General features: G+C 57.3%; 2 protein-coding genes and 2 pseudogenes across 7 annotated transcripts in view; 3 read left to right on the forward strand and 1 right to left on the reverse strand.

Annotated features, from left to right (window-relative positions):
- Positions 1-3,694: 3,694 nt before the first annotated feature.
- On the forward strand, positions 3,695-20,658 carry RAB35 (RAB35, member RAS oncogene family). 2 transcript variants are annotated; one of them, XM_032309178.1, is made up of 6 exons: positions 3,722-3,920; positions 9,506-9,556; positions 12,070-12,193; positions 16,595-16,719; positions 16,813-16,937; positions 18,293-20,658. In XM_032309178.1, the coding sequence occupies exons 1-6, from the start codon at positions 3,869-3,871 to the stop codon at positions 18,419-18,421; spliced, it is 606 nt and encodes a 201-aa protein (XP_032165069.1). In that variant the 5' UTR covers positions 3,722-3,868; the 3' UTR covers positions 18,422-20,658. The 2 variants fall into 2 exon arrangements, with proteins under 2 accessions (XP_032165070.1, XP_032165069.1); XM_032309179.1 differs by lacking the exon at positions 16,813-16,937 and having other exon boundaries at positions 3,695-3,920; positions 18,293-18,399.
- Positions 18,421-20,658, forward strand: LOC116571355 (annotated as a pseudogene).
- Positions 20,597-24,587, forward strand: LOC116571354 (annotated as a pseudogene).
- Positions 21,259-25,061, reverse strand: part of BICDL1 (BICD family like cargo adaptor 1) — a 101,952-nt gene continuing 98,149 nt past the window's right edge. For all 5 annotated transcript variants that reach the window (XM_032309172.1, XM_032309174.1, XM_032309175.1 and 2 more), the window contains one exon: positions 21,259-22,763. In XM_032309172.1, coding sequence (XP_032165063.1) covers positions 22,602-22,763 — 162 coding nt within the window. In that variant the 3' untranslated portion in view covers positions 21,259-22,601. The remainder of the gene's footprint in view (positions 22,764-25,061) is intronic.

Raw genomic sequence — 25,061 nt, forward strand, 5'->3', positions numbered from 1 at the left:
TCAGCAGTGACCTCCTTGAAAGTTCAGCAGCGGAAATCCACTCCGGTGGATGCTTGCACCAGACTACTTTCCTAAAATAAGACGTTGATATTGCTCCTCTGCTCAGAAACTTTCCCTGTTACGGTTTCTTCCGTGCAAACAGGTGGCACCGCAGTCTCCCCTGTAAACTGGCTGTTCAGAACAGCAGGACAGCCCTTCCCATCAGTGGCGCATACGGAGGCCCACCTCAGGTCCCCGCGGCTTATAGCTTTGTACATTTATAGTTTCTTTCTCCCTCTTCCTTTCTCCCTACCTCTATCCACCTACCTACCGACCCGCCTCCCAGAACACAGCCTACCACTGAACTGTAGTTTAAATAAACATAAAGCAGTGTTTCTAGGGGGCACCTGGCTGGCGCAGTTTAGTGTCCGACTTGATTTCGGCTCAGGTGATCTCAGGGGCATGACACTGAGTCCCATGCTGGGCTCCACGTTGGAGCCTGAGGTTCTCTGTCCTTCTACTGCGCACTCCCCACCCCCTGCCCGCCAAATAAAATTTAAAAATTTTTTTAAAAAGCACCCAATGTTTCTAGAGGAAATATGCTCCGTTTCATTCAGGGGACACCACGCACATATCCTGGCCAATAGGGAATTCCCCCTTGAAACCAAAATTGATGATTCTCAGATGGTGACAGCTGCTGTCTAAATACACCTGTTGTTCAAGGCTCTTAAGTTCCAATTCCATCATGATATCTTCCCCATCGTTTGAGTGAGAAGTGATAGCTCTCTTCCTCTCAAGTCTGGACCCCTCATTTGACAGCTGCTTTATCTATTACATTATCTTGTTTGTAATTTTTTTTTTAAGATTTTATTTATTTATTTGACAGAGATTACAAGTATGCAGAGAGGCAGGCAGAGAGAGAGGAGGAAGCAGGCTCCCCGCTGAGCAGAGAGCCCGATGCGGGACTCGATCCCAGGACCCTGAGATCATGACCTGAGCCGAAGGCAGAGGCTTAGCCCACTGAGCCACCCAGGCGCCCCTCTTGTTTGTAATTCTTTGTGAGTATGTCTTACTGCTGAGAAGACTGTCAGCTGCTGGAGGGAAAATGCTCTATTCTACAACTTACGGCATATAGTAAGCGGTAAGCACTCACTAAACAGTTACTGAATAAACGATTAATGCCTACTGTTTTCCAGAAGACACGTGCAGGCAAGTCAGAATCTGGTCTTCACTATGGCCGATTCATCATTTTTTTTTTTTTTTTTTTTTTAAAAGATTCAATTGGGGCACCTGGGTGGCTCAGTTGGTTAAGCGTCTGCCTTCAGCTCAGGTCATGATCCCAGGGTCCTGGCATCAAGTCCCCACTGGGCTCCCTGCTCAGTGGGGAGTCTGCTTCTCCTTCTCCCTCTGCCTCCCCTGCTTGTGCTGTCATATAAAACCTTAAAAGAAAAAAGAAAGATTCATTTATCTAGGAATGCCTGGGTGGCTCAGCCGGTTAGGCATCTGCCTTTGGTAAAGGTCATAACCCCAGTCCTGGGATTGAATCCTACATCGGGCTCCCTCTGCTTGCCATTCCCCCTGCTTGTGCTCTTTCTCTGACAAATGAGTAAAAATAAATAAATAAATTCATTTATCTATCTTAGGGAGAGTGCGAGTGAGTGCACAAGGTTGGGGAGAGGGAGAAGCAGAGGGAGAGAGAAATTTAAGCAGACTCTGAACTGAGCAGAGTCTGATGGAAGCTCCATCTCACAGACCTGAGATCTCCCTGAGCCGAAAGCAAGAGTCGGATGCTTAACCACCGAGCCACACAGGTGCCCCTCTGCTCTACTTTTGAGTAAAAGTATCCTGCAGCCTGATACCAGGAGGCTGCCTTGGAAACGTGTGTAACAGGTGTCTACAGGTATGAATGAGTCCGTGCAAAATGCTCAGGGCTAACAGCATGTTGCTGTTTATCTCACGCCTGTATGTGCCAGATAATTTACGAACCTCTCAGCCTCACAACTATTCTGTGCGGAAATGGGCTCCAAGATGTGATGTGACTTATCCTAAATCTCAGTAACTATTTAGTGATGGGTTCCACGCTCAGTGTGGAGTCTGCCTGGAGTCCTCTTTCTCTCTCTCCCTCTACCCCTCTGCCTGCTCTCGCGCTCTCTAAAATCAATCAATCTTTTTTTTTTTTTTTTTTTTTTTTTAAAAGAAAGGCACATGAGCAGCTCCTCTCGCAGGCAGTACCTTCAGGTTCCAAGCCCATATTGTTTTGACATCACCACACTTGATTCTTAGTTCCTGGAAAAACAACTCAAAACTTGAGTCGAACATTCCATGAGCTGTTCAAGGATCTTCCCTGTGACCTTGTTTATAAAAAAATAAATTATAAACAACACGAGTGCCTATCAATAGCAGAGTGGTTAAATTACAGTACAAACCTAGGACAGCGTAATACCACACAGCTGTTAAATGACAGAATGCCCAAACGTGTTGGTAAAGAGAAAAGGCAACATTCATACATGTATCTGTTTTGCTTAGACACAAAAATTCATTGAGGGGCAATGATTAATTCATTCAACAAATATTTCTTAGACCTCTTAAGGTGTCCAAGGAACTTATTAACAAGGGTTACCTGGGAAGAGTGGGTCTGAAGAAAAAACTTGTACTTTGGGGTAAGCTTCTGTACAGTTTGTTTTTTTGACCATGAGCATTATTACTTCTTATAAAGTCAAACTAAAAACAATAAAACGAGTAGAAATATTTAACAGCTACTTGACTGGAAAAGGACAGGGCTAGAAGAACTTCGAATTCCCTGTAATTCTCTAATCAGAATGGCAGAAGGAGCATCTCACTTTCAGGCCAGGTGGGAACTTACTCCAAAACGGGGAAAAAAACTGGAGCTGATGATAAACCCAATCCCGCTTAACTCCCGGCAGCCCAGGTCTTCCTAACCACACGCTTTTGAGATGTGACTGTGTAGGCGGTGTGAAATCGAAGCCGAGGGAGCTGCTGCTTCGGGCTGCGGGTGCCGCTCACACCGGCTCGGCGTCAAGGCGGACGGGGCTCTGACTCTGGAACTGCCCTCCCCATGTTACCAGGAGGCAACTCAGGCTCCACCGGGTCACGGGGCCAGGAGGTGATTCAAAGGCCACACTCCTCTCACGCTCCGCTCTGCAGGCGACTCGTGGCCTTCAACACCGGGCAGCCAGCGTCCACCCGGACGTCCCGTCCGCAGGCCCGGGACCAGCACCCCGGAGGCGGCGTCCGTGCGGAAGGGGGCGGAGTGTCCGGATCCCGGGTCTCGAGAAACCGGGAGCTCGGCGTAAGCCCCGCCTCCAAGGTCACTGCGTGCCGGTCTTTCCGTCTCCGCAGCGCCTCCGGCTCTCGAAGATGCAGGAGCCAGTCCGTCCCGGGCCGCGGCCGAGCTTCTCCGGCGCTCTCGGCGTCCTTCAGGGCTCCACAGCAACCCCGCTCTCCGAACCCCCGGGCCGCGCACGGCTGCGGCGACGTCCGCCGACGATATGCAGGGAAGACTAGCCCGCGCCCGCGCCCGCGCCCGCGCCCGCGCCCGCGGGAGTCCGCGGAGCGCCTGCGCGGGGCGCGAGCGCGAGCGCGGAGAGGGCGCGGCTGGCCGCGGCTGCGGCTGCGCAAAGGCGGTGTCAAACGCTGCGCCTGCGCGCTGGCGGGGCGGGGCGGGAAGGAGGGAGGCGGCGGCGGTGGCAGCGGCGGCGGCTGCTGAAGAGGAGGAGGAGGAGGAGGGGGAGAAGAGGGAGGTGTTTCTGTCAGTTCCGGCTGTTTGTTCGGGAAGTGGATCCGCCGCTGCCGAAGCAGCCCGGAGGGAGCTGCGGATCGCGAGGCCAGCACCGACCCCGCCCGCCCGCGCGTGCCTCCCCCGCCCGCCATGGCCCGGGACTACGACCACCTCTTCAAGCTGCTCATCATCGGCGACAGCGGTGAGGGCCGCGGCGGCCGGACGCGGCGTGGGCCCTGCCGGGCGCGGCCCGCGGGGGCCTCGGGGCGGGCAGGCGGGCGGGGAGGTGCCGGCCCGCGCGGGGCGGGGCTGCCTGGCGGCCGCCGGCCCTATGGGCGCGTAGAGGGGCTGTGGGCAGCCTCGAGGTGAGGTTGGGGCACCCGGCTTCGGAGCGGAGGGGCTGGGCTCATGGGGGTCGGGGCTGGGGCCCCGGTCCTCTCGCCGCGCCTGCCCCTGCCTCACGTGTGACCTTGGTCAAGTCGCGCGATGCCTGGAGTTGGAGAGACCCGGGTTCGAGTTCTGGGACTACCAGCTTCCTTACTCCGTGACCTTGGGCAAGTTGTTTCGCCTTTGTGAGCCTCAGTTCCCTCATCTGTGAGGTGGGGACTTGCCTTGCTGGGTGGTATGACTGTTTGATGAGATAAAGCTGGGAAAGTGCTTAGCGCCCAGCCTGGCATAACGTCAGCCCTGGGTAGGTGCTAGCTATTGATGTGATTATTAGTGCCGTTTGTAAGCCTCAGTTTCTTCGTCTGTAAACTGGGGATAATCCCAGAATCTTTCTCATGGGATTACCTTGTACAGGGCCTAGGACATTGCTGCTGAGTTATTACCCGTGTGGTTCTGTCTCCCCATCTGTAAAATGGAGTAATAGTAGCATCTGCCTCTCAGGGCTCACTGAGTGTTCAGTGAGATAATGCACACATAGTGTTGGCAACAGCGCCTGCACGTAGAGAGTGCTCCGTACGTGTTTGCTGCTACGTACTGTATACTAGATGGGTACTGGAGGTGGGTCAGCCAGTATTGCAAAAGGGCTTTGACCACGTATGCTCTCTGGGAGAGCTCCTAGCTCCATGCAGTGCATCTTCTCCAGGGCCTGGTGCAGTGCCTTGCCAACCAGTAGGTGCCTAAAACACATTTGTTGAATGAATGAATGAATCAGTGTTAAGTTCCTAGAAAAGACAGGTTGGTTCCTGGGAAAGGGTGGAGGGTTTTAGAGGTGTTTGGAGTGTGGCAGGTAAGCAGGTTTATGGGGTGACCAGGAGGTCAGGGAGGCAGGCCCTAGGAGGTTTATGGGAGCATAGCTGAGGTGCTGGGATTATATGATGGGGAAGGAGACTTGGGAGCATGCCAGGTTTATAGACCAGACCTGAGTTGAGGGCAGGGGAGTCATGACTGAAAGCAGAGGCTAAATTGGTGGTGGAGCCCATGGGTTGTTAAGGAAAGGGGCGGAGGGGTGCAAATCAAAGGAGTTGTGAGACGCTGATGGAGGAGTGCTGGGTGGTACTGGGCTATAGCTGGCTGTGGAAGTGAGTGGGTTTTGATCTCACTGTGAAGCTAGATTGGGATGTGGTTGGTGGTTTGGATCCAGTGAAGGATGGCTGAGGTTTCTGTGGTTATTGGTGGAAGGGAGAGGTAAGGGGAAAAGTTAGGGGCCAACGAGGGAGATGCAGAGTAGTTGTGGTCAAGGAAGGAGTTAGATGGGTGGAGGGTGGATTCGTTGTGGTTTGAATGAAAGAAAACTAGATGAGCTGTGTAGACTAACCCTTGGAGATGGAGTCTGGCATTCCTCAGGGTCCCGAGACTTACGCTTTTAAAGGATTTGATTTTAGCCCCGGCCTTTGTTCCCAGGGGTAGACACCAGGGTAATTTCTCTCCCTTGGAGAGAAAGTAAGCCCACCGCAGTCAGGGGTCCTTATCCCTCTGGGGCTTGTGTGTTGATATCCAAAAATGAAAAAGCATAAACTCTGCAAGAGGATGCAGCTTGTTGGTTTTTCCTTGTAAAACCGAGGGGGTGGTTCTGGCCCCCTTTCTCACAGTACGTTTTGCCTGCTGTGTTGATTTTTCACTCAGAAGTCAGGTTTGGGAGAAGACTCGCTAAGTTATGTGGCTGGCTCCTAGCCCAGTCCGAGCTTGTAGAAGTCCATCAGGTACAGGAGTCAAAGCTGGACCCTTACGAGCCTGGGAGATGGTAGCCTCGGTTCAGACTGAGCGTGGCACCTGAGCGAGGAGGAGAGGACCAGGAACGGCCCAGGACTGGCTCCTTACGGGGAGGCTTTCAGGTTTTTCAAATGCTTTCATGGACACTCTCATCTGGTGCTCACCTGCTCCCTGTGCAGTTTGTCACATAAGGAAGCTAAGGCTCAGAGGAGCTGACTGCCTTGCCTGAAGTCACACAGCTCATCACAGGCAAAGCCAAGCGTTAATGCACATCAGTGCGATGCGGGAGCAGCTGGTGTCAGGCCTGGCGGGCCCTCAATGAGTGTTCGTTTCTTTTTTACAAAATCTAGAGTTCTTCTTCCCACTCTGCCACATTGTACATGCTTCTGGAATACATTCCCTCAGCTTTTGCAGCTCTTCTTTATGGCTGAGGTTCTACACTTTTTCCAATGTTCTTCTGACTTTTTAGCACAGAAGTGTAATAGCATTTCGTCTGATCTGTGTGGCCAGCCATCCTCATTCTTAGAACCTGGAGGCTGGAGTGGCTGTCAGAGAACTAGTTAGAGCCTTTCACTTTGCACATGAGTGAGCTGAGGCTCAGAGAGAGGAAGTGACTTGTCTGAGGTTGTACAGTGAATGGGTGACCGAGCCAGGATTAAAATTGTGAGCGCTTTACTTGAAGGTCTCAGGGACTTCAGCTGTCCAGAACTGAAGCCCAGATAGTGAGGGAACTTTTTGTAGCCCAAAGGAGGAGCAGGGCTGAGGGTGGGAACTTTTGTGGGGGCTTTCTTTTTTTTTTTTTTTAAATTTATTTGACACACAGATTGAGAGAGAGATCACAAGTAGGCAGAGAGGCAGGCAGAGAGGGTGGGGGGAAGCAGGCCCCTGCTGAGCAGAGAGCCCGATGTGGGGCTCCATCCCAGGACCCTGAGATCATGACCTGAGCTGAAGGCAGAGGCTTAACCCACTGAGCCACCCAGGTGCCCCTTGTGGGGGCTTTTTGAGGACCTGAGCATCTGTGTAGGCCAAGAGGCAGGGAGCAGGGGAGAGCGGTGATGGTTGAGGGGCACGTGCGGTGTTTGCCGAAAAAAATCTGTCTTCTGCTGCCTGTGCTCTTCGCAGGGTAGAAGGTGATGGGGCTGGACTGGTTGGGTTTCGTGCTCCGTACGGTTCTTGGGAAGCCCTTGTCTTCAGCAGTGCTGAAGGTAGATTGGTACATATCACGTCCTCCCTTCGGCCAGTGCTATGGGATGAATGCAAGAGCATGTTTTCCCGAGGAGGCCTCTTCCAGGGATATTTGAGAGGTCGTTTCTGAGGGTGGGTTTCTCTTCCTTTCAAAGGGAAGAGCAATGCCGGAGATTGGGGTCAGGCCCAGAGCAGCAGTTACTGTGGTGACCGTAGTGGTCGTTCTGCAGCCTGGTGGTTTTCAGCAGCTCTGCTGAGCACAGGGGTGAGTGAAGGGGACTTGGAGAGGCCAAGTTGGAGGGCACACTGCTGTTTCCTTGCTTCTTGCAGAGAGAGCAACTCCCCTTGCTTTTATTTATTTAATTTTATTTCTTGAGAGAGAGAGAGAGCCATCGGTGGGAAGGGGTGGGAAGGGAGGGGCAGAGGCAGAGGGGCAGAGGAGAGGAGGGAGAGAGAACCCTAAGCAGGCTGCATGCCCTGTGCAGAGCCCGACAGCGGGCTCAGTCTCACCCTGAGATCATGACCTGAGCCGAAACCAAGAGTCAGACACTTAACTGACTGAGCCCCCCAGGCACACCTTCCACACCTGTTTTAGATATATGGGATTCAGATAAAATTTAATTTCAAGAAGGATTCTGTTGCCCCTGAAAGTTTGAAAACCATTGCTTTGGCTTTGGTGGGTGCCGTGCTCATAGCATTAGACGGCAAAGTTGTCAGTATGATCGGCATTTGTTGTTTGGTCCTGAATTCATTCAGCCATGCTTTGTCGGTGTCTGCTGAGTGCTGAGCCCCGCTTCCAGCGCTGCAAATATCCAGGCCAAGGCAGGCAAGATCTGCTTCCTAGAGGAACTCGCAGCTAGTGGCCCAGACACAGCTTTTAGCTGAGTAAGCAGACCCAGAAGGCTCCAGGAGGAAGCCAAGGAGCCGGCAGGCCTGATGGGGTGTCGTGCTGGCAGAACACTGTGAGGGACCCAGCCCAGGGCTTGGGCTTTCCTTGGGCTCAGCAGGAAGCCTCACCGAGGTGACAATGAGGAAGTGGCCCCGAGCAGGAGCACTGCAGGCCCAGGGGCTGAGCAGCAGGTACTGCGGGGGCAGTGCCCGTCTGCTCAGAGCCGCACCCCTGTCCTTGGGAAGGGAAGGTTCACTCCAAGAAACAAGTTCTGGGTGTCTCCGGACAGTTCCCAGAAGAGCGCATCAGAGAGAGCTGGCCAGAGAGGGTGTCTGGGGTTGGTTAGGTTTCGAGGAGCAACGCGGGAGACGGCCGGAGGCAGGTCCTCTCAGGTTCTGATGAGCACGTACGGGCTCCAGCCCACCCATGTACACTTAGCTTGGGGGGGCAGTTGAGACGCTCGTGGAAGCTCTCCTTCCGCCAGCCGTGGCCGCGCCACCGCTGCGGATCTGACAGGAGGGAGGTGCAGGAGCCCTTTTGGGGTCTTTGGTTCCACTTTCTGAACCAGGTACAGGAAGACTATCCTGGCAGTGCGTATCAGAGAGCGCCCCAGAGCCCTGGCTTCACATCGCAGCCCTGTGCGTCCCTGCGGAGGCCCCGAAGGCCAGCTGCTTAGCTTCCCGCGGGCCCGGGTGCCTCTTCAGAGACGGAGTGGGAATTACAGGCACGTCCAGGGGCCCATCGCACACACAGATCTGTGGGCACCGATTCTTTCCTTCTGTGGTTGGTTCACCCAATCGGCCTCAGGCTTGGCAGGGGTAGGGGATGGGATGGGGGAGACAGGGCAGGTGCACAGGCTAGTGCTGCTCCTTTTAAGGTAAAGGGAAGCCAAGTTTATGGGATTCTGCTTGCTTTTGGGACAAGTAGGCTAGGGATTGCTGTGGTAAGTGAAATGGTCTGAGCACGTGTGAGCTCTTGGGCTGACAAGTGTGAGGCGGACCCTCCCCCCGCCAGTCCAGCTGGCAGTGACATCAGCACGGGGAGGACGGCTGGCAGTTGGTTTGTGTTGTCTGGGCCTCAGTTCTCTCACCTGTAAAATGGCCTCGATAATCTCAAGGGTCCTTTTCAGGTCCACAATTCCTCGTCTCATGCTGCACACAAACCGGGGCTCCACTCAGTGTATGCTTTTCTAGGGACCGTGTGGCTTAGACGCACTTGGCTGTTTCATGTGGCTGACCTTCCCCCTGCTTTATTTCTGTCATTTGGTATCTTCCTCTGGGTCTCATCAGCACAGGGCCTGGGCAGAATCCCCTTTCTCATCTCTCCCCACGGGACTGGGGCAGCTTATCTCACACCAGGACAGAGGGAGAGGTCAGACGATGAGTGGGAGAGATGGTCTTGGTGTGTGGCCGATCAGAGAGAGAAAAAGCAGCATTGAGGTGGGCGACGGGTCTGCTGAGCTTCTAGGAGTCTGCATTTGGGCGTCATCTCCCTGAAGGACTGGGCTGGAGGGAGGGATGCACGCCCCCCCTCATCTCCTGCTTTCTCTCCCGCAGGTGTGGGCAAGAGCAGTTTACTGTTACGTTTTGCAGACAACACTTTCTCAGGTGAGTGTGCCCCTGGGGTGCTGCTGGAGTATTTTGGGTTTGAGATCCCTTTACCTGGCTGGGCCTTTGCCTGCTGTCTGTCTGGTTCAAAAAATCCTTTTGTGGACCCATCCCTTTTCCACCCAGAGACTTCTTGTGCCCCAGCATTTAAGGGAGAAAAAGAAAAGTTGAATATTACGAGTTGGTACATGCCTGGATAAAATGTCAAACAGATAGACTCCCGAGGTAGGGAGCCCTTCACCGGCCCCTGCTCTAGTGTCCTGGGAGCTTCTGTCCACCACGGTGTGTCTTCCTGGCTTTTTTCCAACTCCACGTGCGGTGGGTTGGCAACTGGCCTTCTGCTCTTCCCCATCTCTAGCAGACCTCTGCTTCTTCCGAATGCCTGTGGGTCTTCCTGGGCCGTGTGTGCGTGGACCTTCATCCTTCAGCAGCCGTGCTCCCGACGTGTGCGTGCTTTCTGGCCGCTTCTGGTTTAAGTGATGCACTAGGTGGAGCGGGTCGTACGTTCATCCTCGTGTAGAAGGGGAGTTAACGCTAACGAGGTCAGAGGCTAAAGGCAATTGAAAATGCCAACTTGCCTTTTAAGGAAGCTGTGCTAAGTGACGCTCCCCCTGAAGCGGTCATAGTGCCCCTTGTCAGCTCTGATCAGTGCTGCCTCTTAGTGTTCGTTTTTGCTAAGCTAGTGGGCAGAACATGCTATCACCGAAGCGTGTGTTTTCCCGATTGCTGGTGAAGCCGGACACGTTTTTGTTTGTTGAATGTCAGATTCATTGCAGAGGTTTCCCGTTGGCTTGGCCTCTCTGATCAAGGACCGAACATGACTCTGTCTTCGGAATTCGTGTGCTGTGGTCGGGCAGCGCGCTACAATTAGGAAGTGATTACGTGGCAAACACTTCCCTCTTGGTAGAGAGTTGGGTTTGGTCCGACAGCAGCCCTGCGGCACCCCTGGTGTGAAGTCGGGAAGAGTTGTCTGCCCCGTGTGCCCTTGGACGCCACTAAGTCTCAGACCATCTGTGAAGTGGGACCCCTCGGCGTCCCTCCCACGCAGGGTTACTGCGAGGGTTACCTTAGACGCCCGGAGCCCTAGTGCCTGGACTAAGGAATCCCTCCGGCAGTAGCCGCAGGCCGTGGCTGCTGTTTCGTTCAGGGTTGGGAACTCCGGGGCAGGGCAGCTCCTCGGGGTCTGGAGCACTGCTCTTCCTCCTTGTGCCCCTCTTGCTCACTCCTGGGAGCTTTCAGCTCTGGTCTCCCGGGCAGGGTCTCCTTCCCATTTCTACCCCCAGCCTCTTAGTGGAGTCCATCGTTGGTTCTGGGCCAAAGCATCACAGCAGTTTCTGCCCATCCCACACCCGACGGCTGAATTCATGTCACCCATTCGGGTCTCTGGCAGCTCTTTGCTGGGCTGCCACGCCTCTGCGGCCTTGTCACACGGGCAGAGGTCATACCAGGGGTTCCTCCAGCTCGGCTCCACCGACACCGGGGCCCTGCGCTTCCCCGGGGCGAGGGCTGTGCAGCGGGTAAGGATGTTGAGCAGCAGCCCGGGGCTCCACTGATGTGCTCGGGGCTCTGCCCCCCCCACCTTCTCCCGGCCTTGGAAATGGTGCCTGTTTTTTCCAGGCCCAAGTGTGGCTTCCTCCCCAAAGCCTTCCTCGATCTCTGCCCCACCCTGAACTTTGACCCCTCCTTTGCAGCTCCATATAGTTGGGTGTGTGTGGGTCTTGCCTGCGGCACTGTGTTACACAGTCCGCCCCAAACAGAGCAGGAATGTTGCTGTTTGTAGGCCTGGCGGGACACGACAGTGGCTAGATTTTCTCCTCCACTCCGTCTTTCATAGAGATGCCTGAATGAAGTGTTTCCAGTGCGGCTCAGGCTCTGATTCAGACCCTTCAGTGCCGCACTGCCACACGCCAGAGAAGGGCCAAGGTCATGAAAACGACACAAAGACCCTGAGACCTGGGCTCCGGTCCCCCTGCCTGCCTCCCACTGCGGGCTCCACCGCCTGTCACACACCCCCTCCCCCGTTGCTGTTTTTGCTTCCATCTCCTCTGCCTGCAGCAGTGTTTTCCAAAATGCAGGTCGTGACTTGTGTGTTAGGACGGTAATGTGGGTCACTTACAGTGTTGGGAATAGCACAGGAAAAAGAAACCCGAGTGTGGCCTGGGTCTCCCAGCACACTCAGGCCACTGCTGACACGTGGCGGCCACCCCTCTCAGGAAAGGAGCCCGCCCCTCCCCGGTCTCATCCTGGTTCCTGTTCCTTTGTGGGGCTCCTCACTCTGGAAACGGGGTGCTTCTCACTTCGTTTCATGGGTCCTCTCGCCCTCACCTCCACTGAGGGGTCCATGGGGTTGTGGGCTTTGTCCTTCTTGTTCAGGGCTCTGTCCCCGGGGCCTGGAACGCGCTGGGCACAAAGAGCCAGCAGGGAGCGCTGCAGAGGCTGGGGTCCCCTGTGTGGCTGAGGCCGCATCCGGACGGGGTGCCCCGTGGGCCTGGCTGACGTGCGTGTGTGTGCAGGCAGCTACATCACCACGATCGGAGTGGACTTCAAGATTCGGACCGTGGAGATCAACGGGGAGAAAGTGAAGCTGCAGATCTGGGACACAGCTGGGCAGGAGCGCTTCCGAACCATCACCTCCACGTGAGTCAGGCTGGTCCCCGCCATTCTCACCCCTCGCCACCTGGATTTGGACACATGTCAGGTGTCCGGGCTCCCTGAAATGTCACTGGGGTGGGCCCCTGAGCTGTCAGGAGGCAAGCTCCTTGCTGGCCACAGTGGCTGGCGTGGCGTGAGAGGAGGAGGCGACAAGGTGGGCTGCTGCCCGCAGGCGGCCGGTGGCTGAGCGCCGTGGCTCTGGGGGCGGGCAGGAGAGTACGAGTGAGTCCGCTCACCCCCTAGCCTTCAGCTCCCTGGTATATAAAATGGGAGAACAGGGATGTGGCATGGTCAGTCACAGTGAGTGACTCTTGTTCGGTGCTAGCTGTGACAGCCATGGTCGGCTGTGCAGGCTCCTGTCACCCACCCCGACTTGGAGGAGGCTTCTCTTTTTTGAGAGGCCAGGAAGGAGCACTGGTACATAGGCCGTCGGGAGGCCTCCTCTGCCTCCCCAAAGCCCTTTACCAGGAACCTGGTTCACCCAGTGGGTTGCCCTCCTTTGCTGCTGCAGCACCTTTGTGGTCCCTAGCTGGAAAGAGGGGACCCAGCAGGAGCCCTGGGGACCTGTGGAGGGGCTCTTGGTTCTTGGGCTGTTAATAGAATAGTCTCCAGGAAGGAGCAGGGCTTTGAAGATGGTTTGGAATTTATATTTCTGTTCTGCTGTGTGACCGTGGGCAAGTTGCCTCAACTCTCTGTGCTTCAGTTTCCCAGAGGGTTTCTCCTTAGGGTTGGCGCTTTTTTTTTTTAAAGATTTTATTTATTTTTTTGACAGAGAGGGATCACAAGTAGGCTGCGAGGCAGGCAGAGAGGAGGAAGCAGGCTCCCCGCTGAGCAGAGAGCCCGAAGTGGAGCTTGATCCCAGGACCCCAGGATCATGACCTGAGCCGAAGACAGAGGCTTTAACCCACTGAGCCACCCAGGAGCCCTTCCTTAGGGTTGGCTTTAATGCCGAGTCCTCTGTGCCAGGTGCTCTGTGCTCGGGCTTTACCCGGACGATCTCGTTGAGCCCGTTGCAGTCGGCACTGTTGCCTTCTGCATTTTACAGATGAGGGACTTCTGAGAGCGGGCCTGGCGAGTGAGTGCCGGGGCCTGAGCCGGGGCGCCCCTCGGTGTGTGCAGAGAAGGAGCCGCTGTTGGGCCTGCAGTAGTTGCTTCTTTCATAGGCCTCTCCTTTGCCTCCGCCCGGAGTTCCTGTGTGACGGAGGTCTCTTGGGAAAGTGTGTGAGTTTTCTGGCCAGAGATCCCTTTCTTCCCTTCGGCCTGGAAACGGGACAGACCCCAGGCTGCCCAACCGTCTGGAGACTCCTCAGGATCTGGTGTGCGCTGGGACGTTGAGGGACGAGAAGCCCTCACGGTGGAGGTGGGGAGTGTCATGAGGAGACTCTTGGAGGTGCTGCCAGGCAGAGAGAGGGACTAGGCTAGTGGGTGGGCTGCCTGAGCAGGAGGGGCTTCTGTCACTGGGCCAGCGGTGCCGAGCACACGTGCGCCATGGCCGGTGATGCCATAGACCCCTCTGCCGGTGCAGCTCTCTGTGACTGCTCGCTGACGATCTGCCCGAGTCCCCTTGTGTCTTAGTAACTGCCAGTAAGGCCTTAAGGAGGGCTGCTGGGTCTGAGGCTCCTTGGGGTAGGAGGGATGGCGTGGGCAGCCCAAGCGTCCAGACCTGAACAGGACCACCTGTCCAGGTCGGGAGGTCTGGGCCCCGAGCCCAGATGTCCTTACTCTGAGCTGGGACTGTCGCTGAGGATTTTACTGAGTTTGTTTCACTTAATCCCAAATAAAGAGTCTGTGACTATTTCTATTTTATGGGTGAGAAAATTGAGGCCCAGCGAGGGCACAGTTGAAGTGAGGCCCATTTGATGCCAAAGCTCTTGCCGTCTGGTCCAGTCCACAGCTCTGCTCTCTGCTGGCCCCCACCCCGAGGGACTGGGGCTGGCAGATGCCGTGATGTCTCCTGTAGGTTGAGGCCGCTCTGGGAATTCAGGGTGGCCGAGAGTACCGGGCCCGTGGCTATGAAAAGGGCTCTGGGCAGGGCAGCGGGCTGGGGTGCAGAGAAGACTGTGGCCACCTTGAAGTCAGCTCCTTTTAGGTCAGGGTGGGCAGGGGATGAACCGCCTCCTCCTTCTGTTGGGGACACTGAGCAGCTCAGCTAGTGGAGGGCAGTATGTGTGTTTTGGGGTGCTTGAGAAGGGGGCAGTGCTGCACAGTGGTGGCTGGGGAGCACGGGCTCAGCCCCCTGCTGCCATCTTGCCGGTCTTGGGGAAGCTGAGGAAGCTCCATCCTACGTCCCTGCTCTGTGCCTCACGAGGCAGGAGGCACTGCGCACACCGTGCCGAGGGGGCCCGTCCCGTGAGGGGGGCTGGGGAAGGAGGAGGCAGTCTTGGGGGAGAGTTCAGGAGTTGTTCTCAGGGATTGGGGCAGTCGGGGTGTGGTAATGTGGCCTTTTCTGATTCAGGCATTGAAAGAGAAACTGAAACTGCGTCCCGTTAGCCTGACAAGGAGCCCTGTTGTCACCCCGTTTCTTCTCTCTCTGAGGCTGGGGTTTGCTGGCCCAGAGAAGCATGGCTGGGGTGCACGTCGGGGAGGAGTGAGTAACAAGGTGCTGGATGGTGAGGAAAGGAAGCCTCTTTGATGGCTGGCCCTGGACCAGGAGTCAGACCCAGACACCGTGACTTCAGCAGGTCATTGCACGAGGCCTCGTGGCCTCAGGGGTAAAATGGCGGCCCTCCTGTCTGTCACACCAGGTTGCTGCGAAGACTGGTACGGCAGTGGGTATAAAGTGTTGGGTGCTGGCCTGGGCACAGAGCTGAGCTGAGCAGTGGTGAGTGGGTGTGGTTACTGGTGGCAGTGGTGACAGGAGGCCCAGAAGCACTGGTGTCCCTCTTGTCAGAGCCCCTGCTCTCGTCCTCAGACTGGTTCTCGCTCTCCGATAAAGCCCTTTCAGCATTTCTTGGTATTTTCAATAGTCTTCAAATGCAGGAGAGCTAGGAAGTGTGTTCCTCTGCTCGCACTACCTTTGCTGGCCGGGGACAGTCGCCTGTCGCCCTGGTCCTGGCGCGCATGCCTGCCCAGGTGGGCATGACCTGGTGCTCCCGCGGCAGCAGGTTCGGAGGGCCTGGCCCCTGCCCGGCTTCACGGTGCGGGCTCCCTGGGGCAGTGACACTGTGTCCCTGGAAGGCCGAGCTGTGGCAGAATGAAGCGCAGGGAGACCCCCGCAGGTTCCTGAGGGGGCTGGAGCCCGGGGCGCCGCGCCGCCGCTTCTGTTCGCGGCCCTGGTCTTCGGCCGCGGCCTCGCACGCTGTCCCTTGGTTTCCTTCCGCCTGTGTCAGGGGCCCCGGCTTGTCACTGAAGGAATAGTAATAATGGTGAAGAGCCACCACCGTTCCTTGACCGTTGGCTACTTACTGACTGGCCCTTGTGGAAACAAGTCATCTCCTTTATCCCTCGCAGCCGTCCCAAGAGCAAGTACTCATGTGTCCGTTTTATAGTTGAGGAAGGAGGTGATTGAGGTGCCTGCGCCAACCCTCCTGGGGTTCCACAGCCTTTCAGAGATGGCACCAGGGTAGCCTCTGTACTGTGACCAGGCCTAGAAAGTGAAGAGTTGACCAGGTCGCCGACGAGCCGGTCGTGAGGACGCGGCGGCGCGCACAGCCTCGCCGGCTGCGTCCTCGCAGAGGCTGTGGTGCGGGGGGAGCCCGGGGGCTGGCGTGTGGGGTCCACGTCCTCCGTCTGTCCCTCTGAACTGTAAATGCTTGGGTTATGGCGTCTGGAGGGGACTGTTCACGTCCTCCTGCCGTCCAGACCTTCTGGCTGAGCTCAGGCCGGAGGGTCTGCGCGGTCGGATGGTGGCACCTCTGGGACAGCTTCTGCCCGGCTGTGCCCGGATGTCCACACCGTTTCCACGCACTCGCTGCCCCCGGCACGGATGAGCCCAGGTTCAGAAGTGGAGTGAATGATGCGCTGGTGGGGCTTCACCACGGGTGTGTCTTCTTGGAGTGGCATTTTACTAAGAGGCTTGAAGAGAAAAATTCTTTCAATGTTAAAACAAACCAAGTGGTAATAGGATATCAAATACAAGTTACTTGCATTTTAAACCTAAAATAAGAACTTCAAAGATGTTTCAAGCTAGTGGCAGACTTGAACAACTTGACCGACCACCTCAGGGCCGCTCCCTCTTCCCCCGTGCTTTGGGGACAAGCATGAGCAACAGTGCTGCTGAGCGTCCTGGCCGGGGTCGGAGGGAGACGGGATGCTGGGTGTCGTGCAGGAGAGCCTGTGCCCCATCATTGTCTCCCTGAGTGCCATCCGGATGCAGGCAGGCTCGGTCTTAGTGAAGGGGCTACTCTTGTCTAGGCTGAAGCTCTGACACAGATCCTGACCCTGCAGGTATTATCGGGGGACCCACGGGGTCATCGTGGTTTATGACGTCACCAGTGCGGAGTCCTTTGTCAACGTTAAGCGGTGGCTTCATGAAATCAACCAAAACTGTGATGATGTGTGCCGAATATTAGGTGAGGCTGGGCCCCCCGGGGTGGGGACAGTGGCCCGGAGGGTGACAAGGGGGTACTCCTGCAGGGCTGGGCTGACTGTGCTTTGCCTTGAAGTGGGGAATAAGAATGACGACCCTGAGCGGAAGGTGGTGGAGACAGAAGACGCCTACAAATTCGCAGGGCAGATGGGGATCCAGTTGTTTGAGACCAGCGCCAAGGAGAATGTCAATGTGGAAGAGGTGAGGCCTGGGCCCCGGGGGTCGGGGGCACGGGAGGGAGTGGGCCCCAGCTCTGTCCCACAGCTGCAACCCTCCTCTCTCCAGAGCACTTGGGTGCCTGACAAAATCTCTTAGTAACTGCCGTTTCTTGGGGCCCACTGGATGCCAGGCATCGCGCTAGGCCTTTTGCAGGTGTTAGCTTGTGTCTCAACAGTCCTCTGACCTGAGGTTCCAAGTTGAGGTCTGTCACCCAACTTGTAAGAGGCCGAGTCACACTGAGACGCAGCCCACAGCCCAGCCACACAGGGTTCCTGCTCAGTCTTCAGCCTCACTGCCCTCCCTGGCCTCACCCGTTACCCCTGTCCGCTCTCAAGGCTTTCCCTGGGGCCTTGGCCTCCCTGCAGACACCTGGTTGCTTCCCTGTGGCCTCCAGGCTTCAGGTGGGCCCCTGCGGCGCGTCCCCCAGAGGCTCCTGGGGAGACGGGTCTCCCGTAGAGCTGCTGAGCTTTCGGCCAGGGGCAGCTTCCCTTCTGCTAGGCCTGCTGGGAGGTAGTTGTGAGTCTGTGGGAGAGAAGCGGGACCTTTTGCCACAAGCCTAGCAGGCCTTGCTCGTAGCTTCGGGTGAGTCCTGCCCCACAGTGTGTGGAATCTGGAGACCCAGGGAAGCCTGGATCCCCCACTGTGTCCTGGACACCCGACTGCACGGTGACAGGGAGCCCAGGTGCCTCGGAGTCAAGCTGGGATCACAACACGGGCCTTTCTGTGGGACCTTGGGCAGTGACTTCATCTCTCCAGGTTGCTACCTGTTCCTTCTGTAGATCGGGGTGGGGTGAGAGTCCCTGCCTCCTGGGTTGTGAGCAGTGAGTGATGCAAATTATGTCAAGTGCTTGATGCCTTAACTGGCAGAGGGGAGGAGAGGACTGTGGGTTGGTGGGCATCGGGGCGGGGGGGGAATCCACTGGATCCTGGCACCACAAGGACGTCTTAGGGTGGGGTCTGGGGAAGGTTCTGGGGGGATGTGCAGTGACGTGGCGTGGAGTGGGCAGGCTCTGCGTCCCTCTGGCCTGTCTTCCAGGTGGTGAGGTTCTTGGTCTCTTTAGAGGAAAGCCTGGAAAATCCCTGAGATTGATTTCCCTAAGACACAGCTCTCGGGACTTTGATGTTGTTCCTTTTTGACCTTTAGAATTGACCAGCTCCTTCTGGAAAGGGTTTGAGGACCTACGTACAAAAAGCCCTCATGAGTAGAAATAGCAAATGGGGAGTGGGGCCCAGGGCGGCGGTCGAGCCGGCGGGCAGACGTGGCTCCACGATGGGGCTCGCCACACCGGGGCTCGCCACCGGGTCTGAGGCCCACCCCGCCTCCTTCGTCCTCACAGATGTTCAACTGCATCACAGAGCTGGTCCTCCGAGCCAAGAAAGACAACTTAGCCAAACAGCAGCAGCAGCAACAGAACGACGTGGTGAAGCTCACGAAGAACAGTAAACGAAAGAAACGCTGCTGCTAATGCCCCCCAGCCCACTGCAGAGACTGCGCTGCGGCCACTCCCCGGCCCGAGGCCCCGCGGGACTCCTCGGGGACAGTCTCAGTTTCGTGCCGTTATTTAAAGAATTCTTTCCACGTTTTTGTATCGGGAGGCGCCACCGTCGGCACTTCCTCCCCTCCCCCCTTGAGTGCCAAGAAGGTGTTGGATGACCTGCCCTTCCCTTCTGGTGCCCCTGCCCCCTGGCCAAGGCACCTGGGCCCGGCGAGGACGCTGCGGGCCGAGCGGACTGATTAACCAGATCTGTACATAATGTATATTGCTTTAACCAGCCGCACCACCCTCGGCCTGCTCCGGCTTCCGCCTCCTTAATGCCAGCCTGCTGCAGTAGACCCTCCCGTCCCCGCCCCTCCCCGCCCCACCGGGCAGCCAGCGGCTTCCTGAGGAGACAGGATCGAGTTCTAGCCACGTTTTTTGCCAACCTGGGCCGGTGGAGCGGGTCTTCTGTGTTACTTGTTCTCCTCCAGGCCGTCGGCTTCTGTCCCTGGCACGTAGGGTCTCCCCTCTCTCTGGAGCCTGTGCCGTGTCTCTTCCCTGCCCAGCTCCCCCCCGCCCCCCCATTCCTCCCCTGCCCCCGGAACCATTCAGGCAGCTGGGGGAAACCCGGCCTCGAGGTAGGCCTGGGGGTTCTCATTAGAGGCCTAGCCTTTTGGCTTACAGGAAGACTTGCTCCTGCCTTTTGGTCACCAGATTTCTTGTCCTGCCTTCTAGATGCCTCTGAACTACAAACCCAGGGAAACCATGGCTTTTAATTTATACCAGCCTGTTTTAGTTCCAACAGAAAGGTAGGGGTGTGTTTGTGCAGGGCTGGGGGCTTGCAGGGGCACTACGGAGCGTTATTTTAATACATAAAATGAAGCCAAATCAAATGAATTAAGTTCCTCACACTTTCTCTTCCTGAGGTTTGGTTGGCACAGCAGCAACTGTTGTGGCCTCCCCACTTTGGGTCCAGTGTTTTTAGAAAAACCGAATGGCTTCCTGTCATTGTGGGGCCGGGCTCTTGGCAGAGCAGCATTGCCTTCCTGGCCGTTTCTTGGTGGGAAAGGAGAACGGGCCTCCCACCCTCGTCTGCATCGGCCTGGGGCTTTCCACGGAGCTCTGGGGTCCCTGTTGCGGCCCCGGCACCTCTGAGTGAGGAGTGGGCGCCAGGCGCCGCGGGACTGTGGGGTGCCGCGTCAGAGGTGGATGGCAGGCAGCCTTGGGTCATGGACAGGACTGTTCTGGTCCAAAGGCAGCAGGAAGGTTTCTTAGCGGGTGCGAGGGAATGGCAGCTGGGTCTGGGAGCCAGCCGGCTCTGACCCTGGTCCCTGGAGGAAAAAGCCAGGGTCATCTGCACTTGATTACTGTCCCCCTTGGGACACTTCATCATTCACCTTTCCCCTAAAAGGATCACGTAGCCTGGGAGTAATTTATTTCAACACCATGATGTGTTTTGTTAGATTTCCTTTCCTAGGTGATTTCCAGGCAAAGCCCTGATTGGACAATCACATCACAGATCACACTGCAGATTTTCCATGTTAACACTGTTGGTGGGTTTTTAATCAGTAAAAACTGGGGGTTTCTTCTGTCCTGTCTCTCTGCTTCCCCAGACTGCCAAGAGCCCATGGTTGTCTGGGAGCAGGCCTTCACTGGGGCCACCTGAAGAGGTGGGGGAGCTCTGGGCCCAGGGACGTGGTGCTGTGGAGGGCGGCCGTGGGGCCAGCCAACAGGCATCTTCTGACTGGTGGGGGGCCGGGAGGGAAAGTGTGGTCTCCATCCTCAGGGCTGTGCGTGGTGACCTGAGGTCCTGGGCAGGATGCAGAGAGCTCGAGACTCCTGGGCGGGCAGCGTACTCAAGTCTGAGTGTTCACGTGACATCAGTGTGGCAGTGCTTGCAGATTCGAGCAATAAGGGGAAGGGGTCCTGGAGGTTTCCAGCCCGGGCTAGAAGCTGGCTATGGCTCTGGCAACTGGACGTCCAGACCCAGGTGGTGGGGTGATTGTGGTGACGACAGTGTGCCTGTCCCACTGAGTGTTACACGCATGAATGGGGGGTGGGGGTGGGGAGACTCACAGGGCTGGACTGACGTCCTGGTGGACCTGATGTGAAATTCCTGTTGAACAACAAAACTTTTAAATGGTTTGCTAGGATTATTTCTGTATTGAAAGTTTCTAATTATGCTTTTTAAAAAAATACTAAAAATAAAGGTTCAAGCTGCCAAATTTTCTTCCAGGGTCTGTTTCCTCTCCTCCAGCTGTGTCGTGGGCGGGCCTGCCTTCTTCCCACCCACGGTATTCAGCTCTTGTTTGTTCTGGTCTGAGTCCAGCACAGGTGCCTGCCGAGGCCCAGGGCCACTTTCAGAAGCCAAGTTTCTTTTCCCCGCAAAAGGTTGGTCCAGTTTGAGCTTCCCCTCCAGTTCGAGGCAGAGGTCGGAAGCGCACGCGGTAAGATGCCAGGGGAAGTGCCCTGTTTATTCTCCGCACGGCCGGAAGGATGCAGTGGAAGCTTTGCCTGCAGTGATTTCTCTGTGGCTCCGAGTTCCTGCCAGGCTGGAGGGCCTGCCCCGGGTGTGGGAAGCAGGGCTGGCAGGGCGCCCGGGGTCAGGGTGCGTGTGTAGGTGGGGCCCGGAGTGCTGTCTTGGACAGGATGCCTGCGCCCTCCTGGGGAGGTGCCCCCCTTCCTGGCTGAGTCCCCTCACCAAGTACGAGGAGAGGAGGGGACCTCCCGGAGGTGTGAGGGACTCCCTCCTGCTGTCCCTACAGAACCGGTAGCCGGTGGCTCTGAGCTGCAAGCTGCTTTCTGACCAGAGCCCTCCGGGTCCCCCAATGATTGAGGCAGGAAGCTCTGTAGAAATTCATTTTATTCTTTGACTATTTTCAAAAGAAGCAGTGGTGCGCTGTTTTTCTAAAAATATGCCTTTATAGATTTATATAGAATATGTATATTATAAAATCCGTACGCGTATTTACAGGATTGCTACATACAAAATTACAGCGCTGTGGTATGTACACATCTATAGGTACATTCTTGCCGCTCATCCCTGCTGTGCTTTTCCCGAGGGAGGGAGATGATCCTTGGTCAAGCAGCGTGCGCGCTGGCTCAGCCCCGGGGCCTTGGAGGGAGGGCCTCAGCAGAGCGCGTGGGGTGGCCGCTGAGGAAGGAGCAGAAGCAGCAGGTTGCAGGATTCAGCCTTCCGCAGGCCTGGGGGGCAGTATCTGGTGGCATCAGCTCTGTGGTGCCAGCGCTGCCCTCGAGCTGGAGGTGGCTGACCGCAGACCCCTCGGGGGCCATTCTGTGGCCTGGACTCGCTTGGCCAAGCCAAGAACTTGTATGTGTGAGGGGAGTCGGGGGCCGTGGGAGGAGGAGCAGACCCCCGTCCCAGCTCCGGCCGTGAGGGGGGAAGGACTGGAGGGCTGACACCCGCAGAGGCGGCCCTGAGGCCAGGGAGGGAGGACAGTGGCGGCAGAGAGTGGAAGGGGGTAGGGCAGGGCCCTTCTTCCTCCTGACCTTGGGATGGCGACAGTCAAGCCCCCGGAGAGCCCAGCGGTGGCTGAATGCAAGAGCACAGCCCCGGCTGGTCAGGCCCCGCGGGCCCGGCCTCCTGCCGCAGAGGTGCTCCAGGCAGAGGTGCATGCACGTGGGTGAGGAGCCGCCTCCCCCTTCCTCTCTGGGCCAGAGGAGGCTCAGCCTTGGACCTGCTGTCCCAGAGGACTAGTAACCCCCGTCCCCACAGCGCAGGCCAGCCGGGGGCCGTGACGGCTTCCAGAGGCACGCAGAGATGGCCATTCCTTCTGATCCCCGTATTCCAAAATAGGAGGGCGGCAGTGCCTGGGGTGGGACGGGGGAGCCCCGGAGGGGTGGGCGGGGTGGGCCATGATCTGCTGCGTCTGCGTGGCAGAGCCCGAGGGGCCGCTCCGGGGGCAGCAGGATCCGGGGGCAGCCTAGGCCGGGCGTGGCCTGGCAATAGGGACAGGGCTCCTGCCTGTCCCTCTGTTGAGGGCAGCCGTCAGAGACCGCATGAGCTCTTCTGGATGACTGGGCCCCAGTGTGGGTGGGCAGTGCGGCCGCTGAGCTGGCCCAGGGGAGCCCTCGTGTGCAAGCATGGTGTGCTGGGGCCTCGCACGCTCAGTCCCCTCTGTACCCATCCCTGCTGGCCTGACTCCTCCTAAATTTTCCTGAAGAATGAGAAGAGCCGCTTGCCTTCGGCGGTGCTGGGCTCGTCCCCACGCCCCGCGCCGTGGGCCCTGGGGAGGGCAGCAGCAGGCCGGCTCCGTTCCTTCAGGTGCGTGTCCATCAGCTGCCGGTCAATGACCCTGTGCATGTCGTCCTGCGGAGGGCAGAACGGAGGGAATGAACAGGGGCTCTGAGCCGGGGCGGGGAGCGGGGGTGGCACATGTCAGAGGGACGCGGGATGGGGACGAGATGAGATGGTTGAACGGCTGCAGCCAGCTCAGGCCGACCAAGAAAGCAGCAAGTGTAGACATGATGCCTGGACACACAGGAGCCACCGACACCTCCGCCTCCTCAGGGCTGCGGGCTTCTTGCTCGCTTCAGCTCCGAGGCTGACCCCGCCGCTGGTCTGTCCCTGCGAGCCCAGAGAAGGGCAGGCCAAAGCTGATACTTCTCTGTCTCCACCCAGGCCTTGCCTGTGACTGGCCGCCTCTGCCTGGCCTCCTGCGTCCCTGGGGGCTGGGTGTGCCTTTCCCTTGGCATCCCTCCCTGGGCCCTAGGGCGACCTCTGCTCGCCAGCTCTCCAGTCCAAAGGCTCAGCTCCTCTCTTGCCCCTTCACCCGCTACAAGTTCTACCTGCATCGTGGATGCCCAGGCACCACGGGCTCCCTCAGCCCTGCCCTTGCCCACAGCCAAGCACACTCGCTGCAGCCTTTCGCGTGTGGCTCGGGCCACGGGCATCCCTGTCTTCAGGGCCGGGCTTGCTCCTGCGTATTAGCGCATATCCCTGGCTTCCTCCCTGGGTTAGCACCTTTCCCCAATTTGCTAAAGTTGCCTAAGAGATGCCCCCTCACCCCACATGCCTTGCAAGCACAGCAGATGTGTCCCACAGAGGGGCCTCTGGACAGAGCAGCACCGCTCGCTCTCCTTTCTAGTCCTTCGATCCTGACTCTGCGCAAGATTCTGCTCGGCAAAGGCGTCCTGCTACTAGCAAAGCATGCAAGCTACTGCTTTGGACGTTGAAACAGCCCTGTCTGGTTAACCCGAGCGGGAACAGAGCAGGCATCTGCCTGATGCCTTCAACCCAAAGCCCAGTGGGCTCTGGGATGCCCTGGTCAAGACACCGAACCCTGGCTTAACACCTGGGACGAGCCCGCGGAGCACGTCCTGCTTGAGCGCTGAACAGCAAGGGCCGCGCTCAGGCCGTGCTCAGGCCGCCACTCGACGAGGGCAGAAGTGGGGCTGGCGCCCCCCGCTCCATCACCACCTGTGCTCACACCTGCGCTTCTGTCACTCTAGATGTTCGTGTGAAACAAAGGGACTCTTCTTACCTCATACTGTCCCAGCAAGCAGCGAGTGTGGACCTCCTGCTTCTCCCTCCCTCATTCACGTCCTGCTCTTTGCTCACACTCAGCTGCTCTCCAGTACCTCTCCTCTCCGCAGAAGTAGGGGACATACTCCTCCCAAGTCCCAGTGCCAAATCCTGGGCATGGCGCCCCGTGCTTAGGACCTGCTCAATAAAATCCGTTCCCTGCAGCACGATGGGAATGTAACAGGCTCCTTCAGAAAGAAACCCTTTCAAAGTGCTGGTGGTTTTACTGGCCCACTGCAAACCACATCTTTTACACCTTAACGTTCATCAGGCTAAGCCCATGAAACAGATCACTGTAGAACTTCATACACAGGCGTGAACCACTTAGGATTCCACACCTGCCAGTACTTCTGCGGGCAAAAGAGCCCAGTGGTGAGGAGGGAGCACTGAGAAACCAGGGCCGAGGCGGTCAGAAACGGGCCGGCCTGCCAGTCCTGGGCCGCGGCGGTGGCGGGAGGCACGCTGCGGGGGATGGCACGGCACACACTGCACAGAGATGACGCCGGACGCCGGCACACACAACACGGCGGGCCACGGGAAGGCGGGGGCAAGACGGCGATGGCAGCGGGGGACACGGTGGGTGGAATGGGGGCTTGATCTCACCTCAAAGGCAGGAGGGGTGTACAACTAAAGCTGTTGATACGGGAACTGAGAAAGGCCACTAGATCAGAAACCAAAGGAGCCAGATAGTAAAAAGCCCTGAGGAAGCAAACTGTAGCCAGGAGAGAAGAGAGAAGAATGGGCAGTAAGCCGGTGACCGGCCAGCTGCTGGTGGGCCAGAGCCCAGGAGCCAGGAACCATCTCCCAGGGGAGGGGGGTCAAGTGCTCCTGTGGCCAGGCCCGCCAGGCCCTTGGAGGAATGGTGACTGTTAAACTGCCCGCCAGCGGGGGGGCTTTTCTTCTGTCTGCTTCGGATCTTGGGACGGGGTGGGGTGGGGTGGGGGTGGGAGGGTGGGAGGGGTAGGGGGTGGAGACACGAATGGTTACACCCATATCCTGAAATTGTCCGATTGGAATCTCATTAACAAAAAGCAAGTACAGCCTGGCCCAGTGGGGAGCCAAGCTGGGGCTGGGACCGAGGAG

Source organism: Mustela erminea, chromosome 13 (genome assembly GCF_009829155.1).
Source record: "Mustela erminea isolate mMusErm1 chromosome 13, mMusErm1.Pri, whole genome shotgun sequence".
In the NCBI taxonomy this organism is placed as follows: Eukaryota; Metazoa; Chordata; class Mammalia; order Carnivora; family Mustelidae; genus Mustela; species Mustela erminea.

Coding starts and splice junctions, on each gene's coding strand:
- RAB35 (XM_032309178.1), top strand. CDS start 3,869: ATGGCCCGGGACTACGACCACCTCTTCAAGCTGCTCATCATCGGCGAC. Junction 3,921..9,505: donor GCTCATCATCGGCGACAGCG/GTGAGGGCCGCG, acceptor TCTCTCCCGCAG/GTGTGGGCAAGAGCAGTTTA. Junction 16,938..18,292: donor AGAATGTCAATGTGGAAGAG/GTGAGGCCTGGG, acceptor TCGTCCTCACAG/ATGTTCAACTGCATCACAGA.